A 16501-nucleotide genomic window follows, 5' to 3' on the forward strand; every position below is an offset into this window, starting at 1 on the left:
TTTTTGTGTTGTTTTTGGAAAATACGTTTGTATTTACTTACGTCAAGTATATAGTGATGTGCTTCTGTTTCTAAGCTAGAAAATGCCAGTTTTCCCTAATATTTTCCTTTTAAATGATAACAGTTGCATTAAGAGGTGGAAGCAGAAAAATCTTGTTAGTAAGTTGTATGAATTAGTAGTGTTATACCTGCAGTCCTATTTATGAGTTCTTAAAATTCATCACTTGTATTTTTATGCAGAAGGATAATTGTATATTATTGGACTTTACAGTTGTATACATGGGGGGAAGAATGCTTAAGATGTTTATCAGCTGAAGCCAAGACCGTTTAGTTCAGGTCACTATTAAACTGTACGTGGTATCAGATGTAAAATAAAACGCTGCATAATCTTCACTGTAATACTTCTTTATATGGAGTGCGTTTGACAAATGTGAGGTGTCCTGTACCTTTATTTATATGTCGTACGCTTCAAAATCAGTCGTAAAGGTAAGCACGGGACGGGGCGCGTCTCCGCGTGAGCATCCCGCTGTTCTCAGTGTGTAACGGACGCGGTTTTTCGTGGATATTAAAGTCTGCGGCAGGACCTGGCGTCGCTCGTGTCTGATCTCAGCAGTACCGCCCGCTCAGAGTCGGGGTTTGACCCCTGTTTCCCTTCCTGCCGCCGCGGCGTTGCCCCTTCCCGCCCCTTCCCGCTCCCCCCCGTCGCTCACCGGTTGCCGGGGCCGAGCTCCGCCCGGCGCCCCGCCCGCCTTGAGGCCGGCGGCGGCGAAGGGGGCGCGCATGCGCCCTCCCACGCGCGGCGGCGGTGCGTGCACTTGCGGCGGACGCGCGCCCCGCGGAGCTGCCGGAGCTCGGCGCCCTCATGGCCAAACGGCGCGCGGAGCCGTTAGTGTGTCACGTGCCCATCAAACGGCTCCTGCGCGAGCCGCCGCCGCCGCCGCCGCCCCGCGCTGCCGCGCCCGAGCGGCGTCCCCGGGGCGAAGCGGCGAGCGCCGGCCCCTCCGCCCCGAAGCGGAAGCTGGAGGAGGCCGAGGCGCCGCCGAGCAGCCCCCGCGGGGAGCAGGGGGACGTGGGGGGCAGGCGGCGGCGGCGCGGCGGGCCCGCGGCGCCACAGGACGAGCGGACGGCGGAGGGACGGGCCGGCGGCCGGGGCAAAGAGCGGGCCGCCGCCGCTGAGGTAACGGAGCGGGACTGGGGCGGCGGGAGGCCTCTCGGAGAGGAGGCCGCCGCGCCGCCGTGGGCGGGCCCGGGTTGCTCGCCTCCGGGGAGAGAAAATGGTGGGCGGTGTTGGCAGCTGAGGCGGGGCCGCGAGCTCAGCCCGCCGCGGCGGGGCGCGGGCGTCAGCCGGGGGCTGCGGGCCGGCGGGCCAGCAGCGCCTGCGGGCGCAGGCACCCGGGCCTCAGCCAGGGACAGCGCAGCGCTCGGTGGCCCGCAGCCCGTTCTGTGCCTCTCTGACTTAATCGGTCGTGGGCCTCTTGACGCTTTCCCGCCCCCCCCCCCCCCCCCCCCCCCCGATGCGAAAGAAGTAAAATTTCTAGCTTCCCCTCCCTCCATAGAAAAACTGATGGGAAACAGCCTGTCTGGAGTTCACCTTAGTTAAGTCTATCTTTAGCCGCATCCCCATCCAGAAGTATAGATGGAAGCTTGAAGAGTTTATTTTGATGGCGTTCCTGTTGTTTGAGGTTGTGGGTCAGTCTTAATACAATATCTGACAACTTTCTTAACTTTTTGTTTGGGACGGGCGTTTAGTAGTGATACCAGAGCTATCTTGGAACTAAAATGTCTAGTAAAGGTGGTGGTCAGGGGAAGGGGATCAGGTATTTAATGATCAAGATGTATTGAAATGTGCAGTTGACTTGTGATGTTTCTGGTTAACTTTGAACAAGGTCCATCCTCTTTCTGGCCTTGACCACTTTTCACACAGTAGGCCAGGAAACAAAATATGCTACTAATAAAGTTTTAGTTTTGCAAAAATAAAATGCTAGGCCAAATTCCGTGCTTATGACAAGTTTGATATACATAAACTCAGCTTTCCTTCCGCCTGGACTTTTAAATAAGACTGAAGTATTTGATCCAGTGGTATGGAAGTGGCAGAAAGTCTCATGAGGTCAGGTGGACTTTGAACTCCAGTTTTAGACTCTGGTTTTGAAAAGATCAGTCCTTTGATAGTGTAACACCCATCTATGATCTGTATAGAAAATTGTGGCTTTTCTTTCTCAGACTCTCCCTTTTGGTGTTTTTATTTTTTTTTTTTTTTGGTGGGTTTTTTTTTGGTAGGTTGTTCTTTTTTTTGTGGTGGAAAGTAGCATTAAGGCACAAAGGAATTGAGGAAAAAATTCTGTGTCCTATGAAAATTATACATCCTTTTTAGGCTGTACCTTTTAAACACAAGCATATCTTTTATTTCTGAAGAGAGAACAACTGTCTTCTGAAGCAAAGCAAATTGAGCAAACCTCGACAGAAAAGTTTTACTCCATTGCAAATATGATGCTGAAGACTTTACTTATCCCTAGGGTTATTAGGCATCATTTTGCAAACGTTAGTAGTGGTAGGAAGACAACGAGTCCCCTGGACTTCCACAAAATAAAGAGTATTTCTCTATAGAAAATGTTTTTGTAGGACTGTATTTTTATCAGGTTGTTTCCCTAAGTACAGTATTATACAAAAATATTTTCACTTTAAAATAAAGCTTAGTTAACGGCAGGCAAGAGGTGTTTCTTCCATCTTCTTTGTGTCCTACCTGTATGTTTTAAATCTTCCACAAAGATACTTCTGATGATGATTTTTACACTTTTCTGAAAATACAGCTGTAGGTTGGCATTATTCTTTGCTGGTTTGTGGCTTGTGTCGTTCATTACGGTAATAAGCATCATCTGGATACTGCTAATTTCACACCGTTTACAAGAAATTCCCACGTTACAGTTGGACAGAGAATAAATATTATTTGAGTTTTTTTGTAAGCACACCTTTGCAACTGCAGTTGGAAGATTAACTCCGTAAAAATTAAACAACTTCATCCATAGAAACAGAGCTGTTGTATCTCTGAGCTTGCTGCATGTTACCTAACTTGCTAAAATTTCTTCTCCAAACCTATTTTGAAAGATATTTAGGTGAATGTGAATATTTCATACTTTATTTTGCATTTTATGTATTCATGTTTAGTGTTTGTGCCTGTCTTCTGTGCTCCTTGGGCTTGTTCGTTTTCACACTGAATCTTTCTGGGAGATACTGATAAACTGAAATACTGCTGCTCCGGACACTTGAATGCTCTTAAAATTAATCCTGTATACAGACTGAGTCCAAAATGTACAGTATGCATATTTTTGCAGTTATGATTATTGTAATCTCTTTGAAACTAGAATGCTGTCATTTACTCTGTGTATGCAAAGCATCTAGCACAGGGGTGTTCTGACTTTTAAGTACTTAGCTCTCACAGTGTGAGCAGTAACTTCTTATTAAAAGATAAGAGGAGTTTGGATTAAACATGGGGAGAATTTGTAAGGTAGCTGACAGTTTCTGAAACTCCATTCCCGGAGTTTTTTTCCAAAGAACTTGTTAGCCACCGGCCCTGCACAGTTCTGTCTGAGTGATGCTTAGGCTGGAATATGGACTGGAAAATCTTCCTTTTCTCTTTCACACTTTGTTGTTTGTTGTTAATGCTGTGCAATACAGAAATTTCAGTTTACAAGAATACTTACGCAAATCTGTGCAGCTACTTATAGTTAGGCTTTCTTCCGATTTCCATATAATTAATCCTTCTGTTCCTGTGGCACTATATCATTTAACTGGTTTTGGTCTCGATTCCAATTATTGGGAACTTTGGTTCTTTAATTTTCCCTGAAGACAATCTTTTTCTAGTGAGCAAATTCAGTTAGTAGTACTCTACAGGCATGCAGCCATCTTGCTGCTCTGAAATGTCTTTCATGCCTTTCTTAATTATTACAGGTCTTGAATAATGCAGGGTTTTTTGTCATAAAAACAGGTTACCTATTACAACAAATTGTAGTTCATGACAGGTTTGTGTGGTAACGAATAGAAAAATGTGTTCTTTAAATGGAAAGTATAGTGAATTTATATACTTCTTTCTTTTGGGGAGTTGGGGGGCGAGCATCATTTTTCCAGTATCTGAGAGGGTTTAGGGACGATACTTACTGCGATTTTTTGAACATTACATTTTTTTTATTCTGTTGCAGAGCCAACAGACAAAGCATGACATTTTTCAAGAGCCATACCAAAACAGTTATACTAGTTTATTTGTTAAAAGTAGTTCTGTTCAGCGCCTGTTACAGCTGAGAATTAAAGTAAAATATTTAAAAATTCCAACTGTATGTTAGGAAAAATACAAACCAATATTATATGGAAATGCATTATTTTAGGTCTGTGGCAGCATTCAGTGTTTTTACATACCAGAAGAAAGAACATGCTCAAGACCCAAAGAATGACTTGAGAATTCCTCTTTTTACGTGTATCATGTCCATAGAAACATGCACAGATTGGCCGCTGTTGATAACCATGACATGTGGTTATAAACAGTGTGTTTTCTAACAGAGATTTAAAAAAAAAAAAAAAAAAAAATTGTGTAATCGCAGAGTAAAGTAGTAGATAAGTACATGTTCCTGCAAGGTTTTTCTTGTGTTACTTACCAGTTCTTAAACTTTCCCCTCCCTGCCCTTAGAAGAGACCTTCATTTTTCTCGTGTATACTTGAGTACAAAATGTAGATACAGAAAAGAAGAAATGGAAAGGGGTAGAAACACTACCGAATGCTTTACTTTTCCTGCAAGTATCATTCTCTGAATTGATGTAAAATAGCTAAATACAGTCTTCTGAATCCCAGCTTCTAAATGTGCATGAAATTTGTATACCATTGTGAGAAGAAAAAGCAGTGAACAGTTTTTGTATTCGAAGTCCAATAATTGCACAAGTTTTACAGTATTGTTCTGTGCAGAGATTGCAAGTTGAAGAAAATGGGAGTTGTAGAAGTATTTCCCAGAGGTTGTACAGTACTTCTTTGCAAGAATATTTGGAAGGACAAAACTAAATCATGATTTGGTTGAGATTTCCTATGGTGTTTTCCTGAGAAATAGCTCACACTTTTCCTGTATAAAATTACAAGAACTGTTAATATGGAACAGCTAAGTAACTCTTCCTTGGTTTAGTTTCTTCTATAAATGTTTCTTTTTATTATTTTGTACTGCTGTGATACACATTAATGTTTTGTTGCCTTTTTGTTTATTTGTCTCTTTTCAAAGCAAGAAGAAGATTTCTGTCAGTATAACTCATTCCTGTATTGGAGAGCACCATTGCCTACTATTGATTTGTCTGATATTCAGAATGTAGATGGAGAGACTCGACCAGAAGCTAAAACTCCTTCAAGGACTGATACCATGGAGACTGAAATGGAGACCTGATCAGTTGTTTCATAGTTGTGCACCTACTTGCAGGAAGCTTGTTTCCATTTGGATTTAAGTTTTTCTACTGGGGATAAAAGTAAGCATGCTTCTGCCTTCTTGAAGAAACAGTGTTATGTCAATCTGCAAAAGCAAGTCTGAGATGTCTTAAGTGGATGGGATAATCACTATTAGGTACTTAATAGTAAGCTGTCTGGAGGTGTACAGTGTGGAGGAGGCTATGATGTCTAGCAAGAATGCTTGAAAACATGGAGGCAGGATAAAATAAGACTACAGAAAATTAGAACTTTGGGGTGCAGTTAAAAGAAACAAGTGGATATGTTACATGTCAATAGGAAAAGGAAAATCATTTTGCCTGTCTGAACAAAAAGATGTAACTGTGGTAGCTGAAAGTGAAGTATTTATGATGTGAATTTATCATAAAGCACACCAACTGCAGTGATTTTTAATGTGCTTTTTTCTGTGTAATAGCTAAACCAAAAAATAAGAGTCTACCAAAACCAGACAAAACATTCCCTTTCCTATGCAAACCAAGTGTGGCAGGGAAGGGGAAGGAAAAGGGGATCTTTTCTTCTGTAAGCTGCCACTGTTCTGAAAGTTTTTCACATTCTCCTTGTGAAAAGGTTTTTTCACCTTCTCCTTTTCACATTACCCAAAGCAGTGGGCAGCCAGCTTTTATGTTTTTCGTCCATTCTCAAGTTCATACTATTCTTATTTTTTTGTGATGTTAGCTCTGAACCAGTCAGTAGCATCAAAATGGCAGATGTGCACAAATGTGTCAAGAAAGATTAATGCAATATAAATTAGCACGTACACTTTTTCAAACTTAACTGACTGAGATGTAGTTTTTGCAGAGACTATGGGTCTTGCAAAAAAATTTTTACAGAAGTTCATTGAATTAGTGTTTTTTTTCTGTGAAATAACAAACTTAATGCTTGTCTTTTGTAATTTATTTACAAGTTGAAGTACAATTAGAAATACTTGGTTTTAATAATTGAAGTTGTATGGGCAGACTGTCAGACTTTCCAAATGTGATTTGTCTTTAAGGATAGCAAACACTGTATTTTTGCTGGAATCATCATGGAAGAAGGCAACTTGTGAAATTGTTTTTATTTTTTTTAAAATAATGTATTTGCTAAAGGACAATAAAGTTTTGCCTGTGTGTATTTGAAAACTTTGGGACTATTACTGTGTGAAGTTCCTGACTTTATTTTTTAAGATTGTTGCTTCTATAACTTCGTCATTTTATTAGGTCTTTTTGCTTAAAATAGTCAGCTTATCAGCCTCCTTACTAAACACTTGGAAACTTTTTTTCAGTATTTGTACTGTAAGGTATCTGTATTTGTTTATTGCTTATTTGTTTAGATTGTTAGGGTGTCTTGGTACCCATAGAAGAAAGGAGATGGCTTAGTGACTCAGGCATTTCATGGTGCTTGTTTGGATATGCTTCCACCTGCTATCAGATTAGCTGGATACATATTTAAAAGTATCTATTTTTCTCACACAATTTTAATTATATTTTTGAAGTCCAAATACATCAACTTGTCTTAGGAGGTACTTGAAAATGTTTTTAAAAACAAACTCCTTTTCTGGCAGGAATGCCAGTGCCATTACACGTTTACTATAGCCAAAATAAATTAGTGAGGAAATAGATTTATTAATCTGTTGAAGTGTTTGTTCTGGTTTTGGTTTGGTGTGGGGTTTTTTTGTTTTTTGTTTTTTTTTTTTTCCCCTAGGTAATATATGCATTCCTATATTTGTGGGTTTTATAATAATATTTCACACCATCCAGTATTCTCAGGGTCCAGTATTTTGCATTATTAGCTAGTATCTTTGCACACATACTTTAGTCACTTAAAATCTGCTTGGAACTTCATATACGGTAGGTATGCAGCAACAGACTGCATTTCAGCGTTAAAATCTGTCTCTCCCCTATATTCACAGGACAGAAGAGGTTTTATTGTTGTCTTTAAAATATATATTTGAGCTATTCCATAACTAAATAAGCCCTTTAAAACAAATCAAGCTTGCACTATGTTGTAGGCCATGTGTTTATTTTATTTGCAATTATGCTGTAGGCAAGCACTTTCCTCTTAGCTTGTTCCAGCTGTGGGCTCTGGGCTATGGACTGGAATGTTACGGCTACTTTCAGAGCATTTGCTGAGCTGATTATTTTTTTCCATTCATCTGTTTGCAAATAGAGGCTTAAAGCTCCTTGGAAAACCTTTTGAAATGAGTCTGAGAGTTTAGGTTATACAAAAGGCTGCACAAGGTAAGGGGGAGTGATGGTAGCTTACATAAACTTTGCATTAGAGCTGTGAAAAGGTGTGATCAAGACATGTCATTGCTGAATGTCTGGTGTCCCCAGATACCATGTGTCACTGTGGGGTACCAAAACACTTGTCTTGACTTCCGACTCCATTTTTCTAGAGAGTTCTTATTTAAGGGCTGTACATAAACTACAAGTAAGCTTAAGATGTTTTAATTTGCATGTGCATTCATATCCATTGAGAAGAAAATGTTCTTTTGAAATAACAAAACGTTGGCACAAATTCTAAGACAACTCAGGAGTAGCATGATACCTACCAACTGACAATCTTAATTTGATATGTCTTGAACTTTCAGGAAAAAAATGTTTACATTCTCTCTAGGTAATTGGGAGTTTGCTTTTCTCTAAAATGTTCCTCTCTAAAAGGAAGAAGCACTGTCAAAAGAGTAAGAAAACACACTGTAACCACAGAGATCGTCTAGGTATTACCCAGGTCGGTAAGGGTGTTGCATCTGGAAGGAGCATAGTAAAGGTATGGGCATTCTAGTGAAAAATTAAATACCTGAGTTAAAATATGTTTCAGAGCAGATTTAAACAGCAAAGTAGTATTACCAGCATGTCAGCCTTTGTAAATTTTCTGCTTCATTCTAAATCTAAGGCCTGTTTCATATGATCTGATTTGTGTTTACTGAAGGCCTACACCATATTTATGGTTCCCAAGATAGGTAAGCCTCCAGGAGAAGCTTAGAGCTCAGTCCAAATCAGGAAAGTGAAGAACTACTGTGAAAAACAGGCTGCATTGATGACCATGTCTTGGGTAAGTAGTCTGTTGTAGAAAGAAAGAAAAAAAAAAAAAAAAGTGGGGAATGGAAGACAGGTGATGATGAAGGAGGAGGGTAGCAGATGAGCGCAGGCATGGTTGGCCGGCAGAGCAATGACATGAAGTAGTATTTTCAGCACTGGCTCCATCTTCAGCACAGCAGCATTTACAATAATTTGAATATGGTGACCAACAGTAAATTTATTATGTTTCTCACTGCTTTGACAGTTACTGCTTGATGTTTTTTCCTGTTGGCAAGGCCAAGAATTTAATAGACATTAAAAAGGTACACACTTAGGTATATGGGTAGTTGGAAAATGCACAGGGTCCTTGGTGTAGGAAATAAAGAGATTGCATATGTATGTTTCCAGGTGGCACCGAAGAGAATTATTATCCAGCATTTGGCAGCTCATTTGGCTTCTAGCAGATTCGTTGTGGGGAATCTGTGTGTTTTTGTGAAAGCATTCCATGACAGCCGCAATAAGAGATGTTAGACTGCACAGGCTCATGGTTTGGTATAGCAAAGCTTATGTTCAAAGAAGCGTTTCAAAATAGCTGGTATGCTTGGGCTGGCTTAATTATTTCCATGCCTACAGTTATAACCTTGACTCTCTAGGTGGCAATACACATACACAGTAAACTACAGTGAATCTGGAAAATGTTTTGGGTATGCTTTTATTCTGACCTGCTACTGAAAATTCAAGCAGTGACATCATGAATGTTAATCATTTCCTTACTGAGATACATAAATAAAGGCAGACCAAGTCACAAGTTCCTGATTATAAGGTGACACGAGGTCTTCAGCATAATTGGAGTAAAAACGTTTTGTCAAGAATTTTTTGTTCATCTCTTGCTTCTGTCTCCACCCAGCCACTCCCCCCCCCCCCCCCAAAAAAAAAGCTATCAATTTAACACGGGAATTTGTTGTCACTGCTTCTTGCACCGTTTTCATTAGTTACAACTGGAAAGCAAGCTTTATCTGATTGTGTGTTGGATGGAAACCTCGGTTGGTGGCTGAAGGCTACTTGCAATGTACTCGTTAAATATGGGGAAGGAAAAGGTAAGTACTAATTCATAAGAAACTAGCTCCTGAGGTAGTGTTTAAATGTTGGTATATAGGTAACAATATATTTGAAATGCATGAGGAAATTTCAAATAGGGTGTTTCAAGCAGTCTTATTGAAAGGTTGCTTATTTAAAATTCCTATTTCAAACTTTTTGTATTAGACAATTTGATGTTGTTGCAGCAAACAGTATATTTTAATTACTGATATTTCATTTGTAAGCGAACTCATCAGTTATTAATAAGTATGTTTTAAACACTTGGTCAAAAAAGCAGCGTTCGTGACTTCTTCGTCACTTCTAAGGAATTAAAGATCATTGTTCTTTCTTCTGTTAAAGCCATACAGATCATAACTTTTCCACTACTGAAGGAAAAAATAGTTTTCTTTCTACTAATATGTTACTGTTCCCAGGGGAAAAAATTGTGACAGGAGGATGGAGGCAAAGTCAATTTTTGTTTGTAATTTTATTTGGCTTTTAAGAATTATTGTGGTGGATGGTAGTTTTCCTGGCTTTGTTTTGTCTTCTTTTATAGTAGTGAATTTTTTGAAAGAAGGGATATGGACTGGCTAAACATTACATTTTTTCCCAGTTTTCTTATATGAATACCCGGGGTTCATGTTTGGATTGGAATATGATGAAAAAAGTGGCTTACCAAGTATGAGACTGAGAAAAGTAAACAAAAATAGTATTGTACTATCTTCAATGAAGTGTAAGCCAGAGGGAAGTTTTTTCATGCAGAGCTATGAACGGAAATGAGCCACATCTATTCACTGTTCTCTTGCACAGGTGAATTTTGTAATGTCCTTCATTTGAGCAGTGCACAGTGATCTTCTAATTAAATTGGAACACACAATAATTAATTCCGTTGGATCTACCCTAAGTGTCAAATGTCTTTTCTCTGAAGCCTGATGCTGTATAGTGGATATTTCCTTTTGATACTTCAACTTGCAGAATATGAAATTTGCTTTCAGTTTCTTTTACTTCCTGGCATTTTAAAAAACTAATTTTGCTTCTGATGGCATAAAAAGCAATCATTATGTAAGAACTACTTTGGCATAACGTAAGCTACCAAAATCCAATGGTTTCATGATTGTCAGTTGTAAACCGCAATGTTTTTTGGTGAAATAAATCACAAAATGTTGCATCTGTGTATCCCTTAATAGTTAGTTTTTCTGCTTTTACCTTTTAGGAATTGGAGAAACCCATGATTGAAAAGAGGAAAATCTACTTCAGACAAAACTCTGTATTTCCAAATGTGTAATGTGCAAATACAGAGACACCAAAGACAGCTTTTCATTGTATAAATTGAAACCATAACATAAATTGAAACCATAACAATAATTCTAAAGTATGTAAGTGAAATATAGTATGATATGAGAGGGAAAGGTATGGCTAAAAAGCAAAAAATGTTTATACTCTGGATGTGAATAATAGTATCAAACCTGGAGTGTAAATATCAAAATGCCTTAATTTCTATGACAGGGCAAGGCTTCAGGGAGAAATTATGATGATTTTGATGCCCAATATATACTTTTTTTTCTTAAGAGTCCATACATAGAGTGCACATATGCCCGAAATGCTTTAAGGATACAGCTTGGTCATTGGAGTCCCTTTGAGTCAAATAGGTACTGAGAGTGCCTACTTGCCTACTTGTTTTTATGCCAGCAAATAGCATAAAAGGTAGAATAGGCTTCCCATTATCTTTCTTATTATTTTGAGCTGTGAGACATGTTCTGGTACGCTCATTTCAATGCATTCCGTTCTCCCCTGTTCATATTGTGCAGCTTCTCTGTGAATACGCTGGATTTGTTAGTGCTAACTACTCCAATCTCAAATCCTTTCGGGATTTCTGTTCTATCTTTGTTTGAGTGGCCTTGAATTATTGTGAGGCCAGAATTGCTAATGATAAAGACTAATCATTTCAGTAATGAGTTCAGCAATCAAAACACTCACAATTCCTTACACCATGTTGTATGGCAATTACCGGTGTCTATCATTGACTTAAAATTCAGTAAGGAAAATTAGAAACACTTTGCCTTTTAAAGATAGATAGGATTTTGAAGGTCTCTTTATTTCAGTAGTACTGTTTTACTGCAGGTTAGAGTAGTGGAATTTGGTTTTTTGAGGTGTACTGTTCTGACTTACAGTTCTCTAAATGCCGCATACTCATGCTGTAGAAGATCTGTGCTTTCAGGGCAGCTCACAGTAGTGAGAACTCTGTTAGCGTTTACAAGAAGAGGTTTTTTATCTTAAGTCTCAAGTAGTTAGGTTTTTTATCTTAAGTCTCAAGTAGTCAAGGAAACAACGGTATTTTTAGTGTGTTTCTTAAAAAAACAAAGGTCTATCTGATCACATAATATATTTAAAAAAAATAATCAGTCACACCACTTTGAGCCAAGGATGCAACACAACTTATTTCCTCTCCTAGGCTGCTCAGTTTTTCCTCAGAAAGAAAAAATACTTAAGGTGTTTTCATATGAGGTAAGTATTTAAGAGAATGATTTCAGTTGCCAATACTGATTTCTGTGATGATAAAAACTACCATTTAACAGCACAATAGAGCAATTAGCAAAGACATTGGTATAAAAATTAGGTAAAGGCTAAGATGCTGGGTCATAGCTGAAGAATGTTGTTTCAGAAAGAGATGATTGGCCCAGAGGAGAAATCCAAAATAAATTTCTTAATTTGCTGAATAGAAGTGAGTTTAAATTTAGTTTGCTTTCTTCTTAGAAACCTAGGTACCTAAAGGTGAAACTTAGGCAGCCAGCAACCAGCGTCCAAGTTAATCGCTTTGAAGGTTCACGATATGGCATATTTCTATCATGTAGTATGTGATAGCTCCTCAAAACAGCCCAAAAGCAATAATAATCATAACAGAGCCCTGCCTAGCTAACGCTAGCATCTCAATATTTTTACGTGGGACTTCTGCTTGCTGTTGACTGCCTGCTGATTTCAGTGGGGAGTGGTCAAAGCGATGCCCTGCAGACCAGATCCAGCTCATAGAGTGAATCCATATGGTCACTTGCCTCTTGTGCTGCAGCCTTGCCATCAGGCTGTGCCTGATGGGGAGCCCTTGCCCAAACCCTGCAATTGCTAGGATGGCCTGTGAAAGCCAACAGCCAAGTGTTTTGGACTCGCCTGCAGAGCAGTCAGCAATTACATCTTGCAGGCACAGTGTCACATGAACATGGATGTGCCTTCAGGTGCACCCAGCCTTTGGAAGACTGGCCTGGGACAATACTAATCTCCGTGAATCAATCCATCCTCTTACACTGGATAATCTGGCGTTGCTTTAAGTCTTCAGGTCTTCTGCGTATTCCACTCTGAGAGCATGCATACTCAGTATACTTGACTGACACCCTAGTTAAGGGTCTTCAGGTTTTCCTCTTGCCTCCAGCCATGGGTCACTATAGGACAGCCTTACTTTCATCGCTGTTTAACCATGAATTTTTCTGTAAATAGTTCCAGGTTAGCTCAAAATAAAGAGGTCACATGGATAAGGTTCTTTTTTTTCAGTCTCAAGCAGGAAGTTTTTTATGTCTCCTCTAAAGCTTGAAGCATTTGCTTTGGCATGTCTTTGAGTGTGAACAGTAACACAAACCTCCATCCTTCCAGTTCTACCTTCTGTATAGTCACTATGAGAAAGATGCATTTCATCTGGTATGAAAAAAGGTGGGAAAGAAAAGAACATTCTGAAAATGGTTTTAAAATGAGGATTTGAAACCTCTGGAGTCACATCTGGAGAAGGTCTCACTGGAGAATCCATATGCCTGTCATTTGACCCAGGCCAGGGAGCTGACAAGTTTATATCTTCTAGGAGTAGTCTGAAAGATGACGCGTTTGAAAAATCTGTTAACCAGTCTGAGGGATACAAGGAATGACAGAGCAAACTGAAGAGAGGCAGTGTTCCCTGAGTTTATTCTACAAAACCCTTAAGACTTCTTATTCTTAGAAGCAGGGATTGTGTTAATGCTCAAGAAAGGCTCTTTGGAAACTTAGAGAATCTTTAAGGTGTTATTGTTTAGCTACACATATCATCTGAGGAGTCGTCTAATACTGAGGTAAGAACAGCAACTGAAGTGGTTATCCTTCGATCCTGTATCTTCCTCATGCTTGTCTCCAAGATTGTTACCCTGCAAAAGTACATTGTGCTTCTCCATCACTGTTAAGGGTTTCTTTCAAGAGATGGAGACTACTACATCTTAAAGCTACTGAACATACAGAGTCCTCTAAGGCCTTCTTCACTCATTTTCCTACCTCTATTAAGAAAATTGAGTAACACAGACCAATGGCACCATCTGAAATGTTATTTCTCAATTCTGGACAGTGACGTCCTGCCTTACGAAGCAGTATGGTGGTTTCCATGGGACTATCACTAGAAGCAGAGAAACTGTTCATGATTGTAATGAGACTGAGCTGTACCGTCACATTTTGTTCTTTGGGTCTGGACTGACTTCAAAGGTATTTACAGAATGCACTTCGGGAGAATTGATGGTTGGTTATTTGTGACTGTAACCATCAAGCTGACAAAACCTACCCCACTACATTCCTGGCAACTTACAGACACTAATAAAAACGTTTTAAAAGCCAATTTTTCTCATAGAATAAATTCTGCAGCCAGGCCTGTTGACTTTGAATAGTTCTTCATGCAAATACAATGTCTGAACTATCTTGAAGGATCTTGAGCCATGTTCAGATATCGGTAACTGCTTGTTGGAACCACTGAATAGTCTGATTTAAAAAAACACCATAAGAACACATGGCATCCTGGCTGTGTATAATTCAATATTCAAGGCTGTCCTCATTCTTGCCTCCTGTTGAAGCACATCTGTCATGTGAACCAGCAGCTGATGGACATGTGTATGCCTGCCTGGGTTCTGTCATCCTTAACTTTACTCAAAAAATCAGGTTATTTGTGATGAGGGAAGTCATGTTCTCCTTCTTGGAAAAGTATTTGTTGGCAGATCAGTGTGCAGTGGGCAGCAGGAGGGAAGATTTACTACAGTCAGCCGGAATAATCATTGCATGTTCGCATACTGTGAAATAATGCATGACTTAAGCTCACTCCGGGAGTTTGCCTCTACACACTGTAAGTTGAAGGCCAAGGCAGAAGATTCTGTTCTGTTGTAGTCCAGAATCTGCATGGTAAAACAAGATTTAAGTTTTGCACTAGAAAGAAAAATAATCTTCCACAGTGCTTTTCCACAGCATGCTAAAGCAGCAGCTGAAACAGTCATCATCTGATGAGCCTGTGTTTAATGTATCTGCTCCCAGCCTTGGGTGTTGGACTCACTTAAGAGACTTATTTATTTATTTATTTTGGAAGATAAAGGTAAATAAGTTTAGTGGCAGGCTGATTTGTTGGTAATATGGGAGGGAGGAGGAATCTAAAAGCAGTCTTTATCAGTTTCATTACCAGTTTCGTTCCTTGCTCTTTGCTGCTTCATCAGTTCTTGAAGATCTGCTAGGGCACTAAGGCAAAGGTAAAAGTTTGTAGATAGTCTTATGAAACTCAGTGTCTTCAGTGTGTTTGGAGATGATGAAACAATGAAACTGGGAGTTCCCTCTCATGAAGATTAGTGCATAAGATGTAGATTAACATTGGCTTTTTCATTCAAAAATTGGGACACTCCTTTAGTAGATCCTGCCTGATTAAACATGTTCGATGGAAAAAACATTTTAATATACTTCCTGGATAAGAGGTATGATCTAACAGAACATAGTGAACAGAGCGGGTATCTGGGTGCTTATGCCTTTACAGGCACCCGATGGAAACAACAGAAACAAAGTCATTCCTGTTTTGGTAAAAGTTTCTGTTCAGTGTATTATCCTCCTTTAAAATCGTTTTTTGGCAGCAGATTTTTGGACTTTGAAAACTGTGGAAGGTTATGCATGAATTAATGCAGTCATACTTCAACGTGTCTGATTTCACTTAGGACATGAAAAGCAGGAGGTGTGAAGCATTGTTCCTAACGGGCATCCAAGAACTGAGCTGGCTGCACTGCTGTTGAAGTGACAGCGTAGACGCTGGGAGTACAGGACTTACGAAAAAAGAAGGATGGACAAGCAAGGTAGTGCTGATCTTAAGGTAAGTGTGTAGAAATAGGATTGATATTCTGTAGTAGGACTGCAGGAGAAAACATCTCGGCAGTTCTGATTTCTAGAGATAACAAGATAAAAAAGAGTACATGATAGTTATGTGGACTTTGAACTGCTAAAATGTCTGTTATAAAAAAAACCCCACATTTTCAGATCAGTGAAGTGCTGGGGAATTGGGTGTGAGAATTTGCACATGAGAATTGGTTTGTATGGCTTTACAGAACAAATTTTTAGGTCTTTGTATTAGATTACAAATGGAGAGTCTTGATTCCAGGGAAGACTGAGAATTTCTCATGTCTGAAAGAAGATGCACAACTTAGAAATAGCAGAAATTTGGAATTAAGAAAATGCTTGCAGTCAGAGGAATATGTACACCTGGCTATGTCCCAGTCAAAGTCCAGAGCATGTGCACATGCTGGTATACATGTGTTATAGCTTTCTTACAGGGTTCAGATTCATATGAAGAGTGGGCCTGGTAACAGTGATTGATATGTCCTGTTAAAAGAACATTTCTTATTTTATTTATAAACATTGGTGAAACTAGCTAATTGAGCTGAAAGCTTCTATGCTGACTCAGGATGACTTGTTTGAGAAAATTTAATTGAGAATAATATCTTAAAAAGTGTAGCTAGGAAAAGAATGAACATGCTGTTCATCACCTGCTAAAATTTCTAGCAGTGCATTCTGTTACTGGAACCTGTAATGCTTTTTTAAGGCCTACTGTGTAAGATGTGCAGTGTAAGAAGTCTTAAAGACAAAAGCAGTGTGAGAAGCAGAAACTTATGTTTGGCAGGGGGTTGGAAGCAGTTTTCTTACCCTCCTTGTTTTGGAATAATAGTT

At 39.5% G+C, this 16501-nt stretch overlaps 2 protein-coding genes across 2 annotated transcripts in view; both read left to right on the top strand.

Annotated features, from left to right (window-relative positions):
* Positions 1–831: 831 nt before the first annotated feature.
* On the top strand, positions 832–6583 carry LOC309602974 (uncharacterized protein C9orf40 homolog). Its single transcript, XM_082337164.1, has 2 exons — positions 832–1176; positions 5251–6583. Exons 1-2 carry the CDS (start codon positions 862–864, stop codon positions 5407–5409), a joined length of 474 nt encoding a protein of 157 aa, XP_082193290.1. The 5' UTR covers positions 832–861; the 3' UTR covers positions 5410–6583.
* An 8921-nt stretch (positions 6584–15504) lies between these two features.
* The window catches only part of TRPM6 (transient receptor potential cation channel subfamily M member 6), a 77609-nt gene continuing 76612 nt past the window's right edge, over positions 15505–16501 (top strand). The window contains exon 1 of the mRNA XM_082337157.1: positions 15505–15650. Within this exon, the coding sequence (XP_082193283.1) occupies positions 15621–15650 (30 nt within the window). The 5' untranslated portion in view covers positions 15505–15620. The remainder of the gene's footprint in view (positions 15651–16501) is intronic.

The sequence above is a fragment of the Platalea leucorodia genome (assembly GCF_965183815.1).
Source record: "Platalea leucorodia genome assembly, chromosome: Z".
In the NCBI taxonomy this organism is placed as follows: Eukaryota; Metazoa; Chordata; class Aves; order Pelecaniformes; family Threskiornithidae; genus Platalea; species Platalea leucorodia.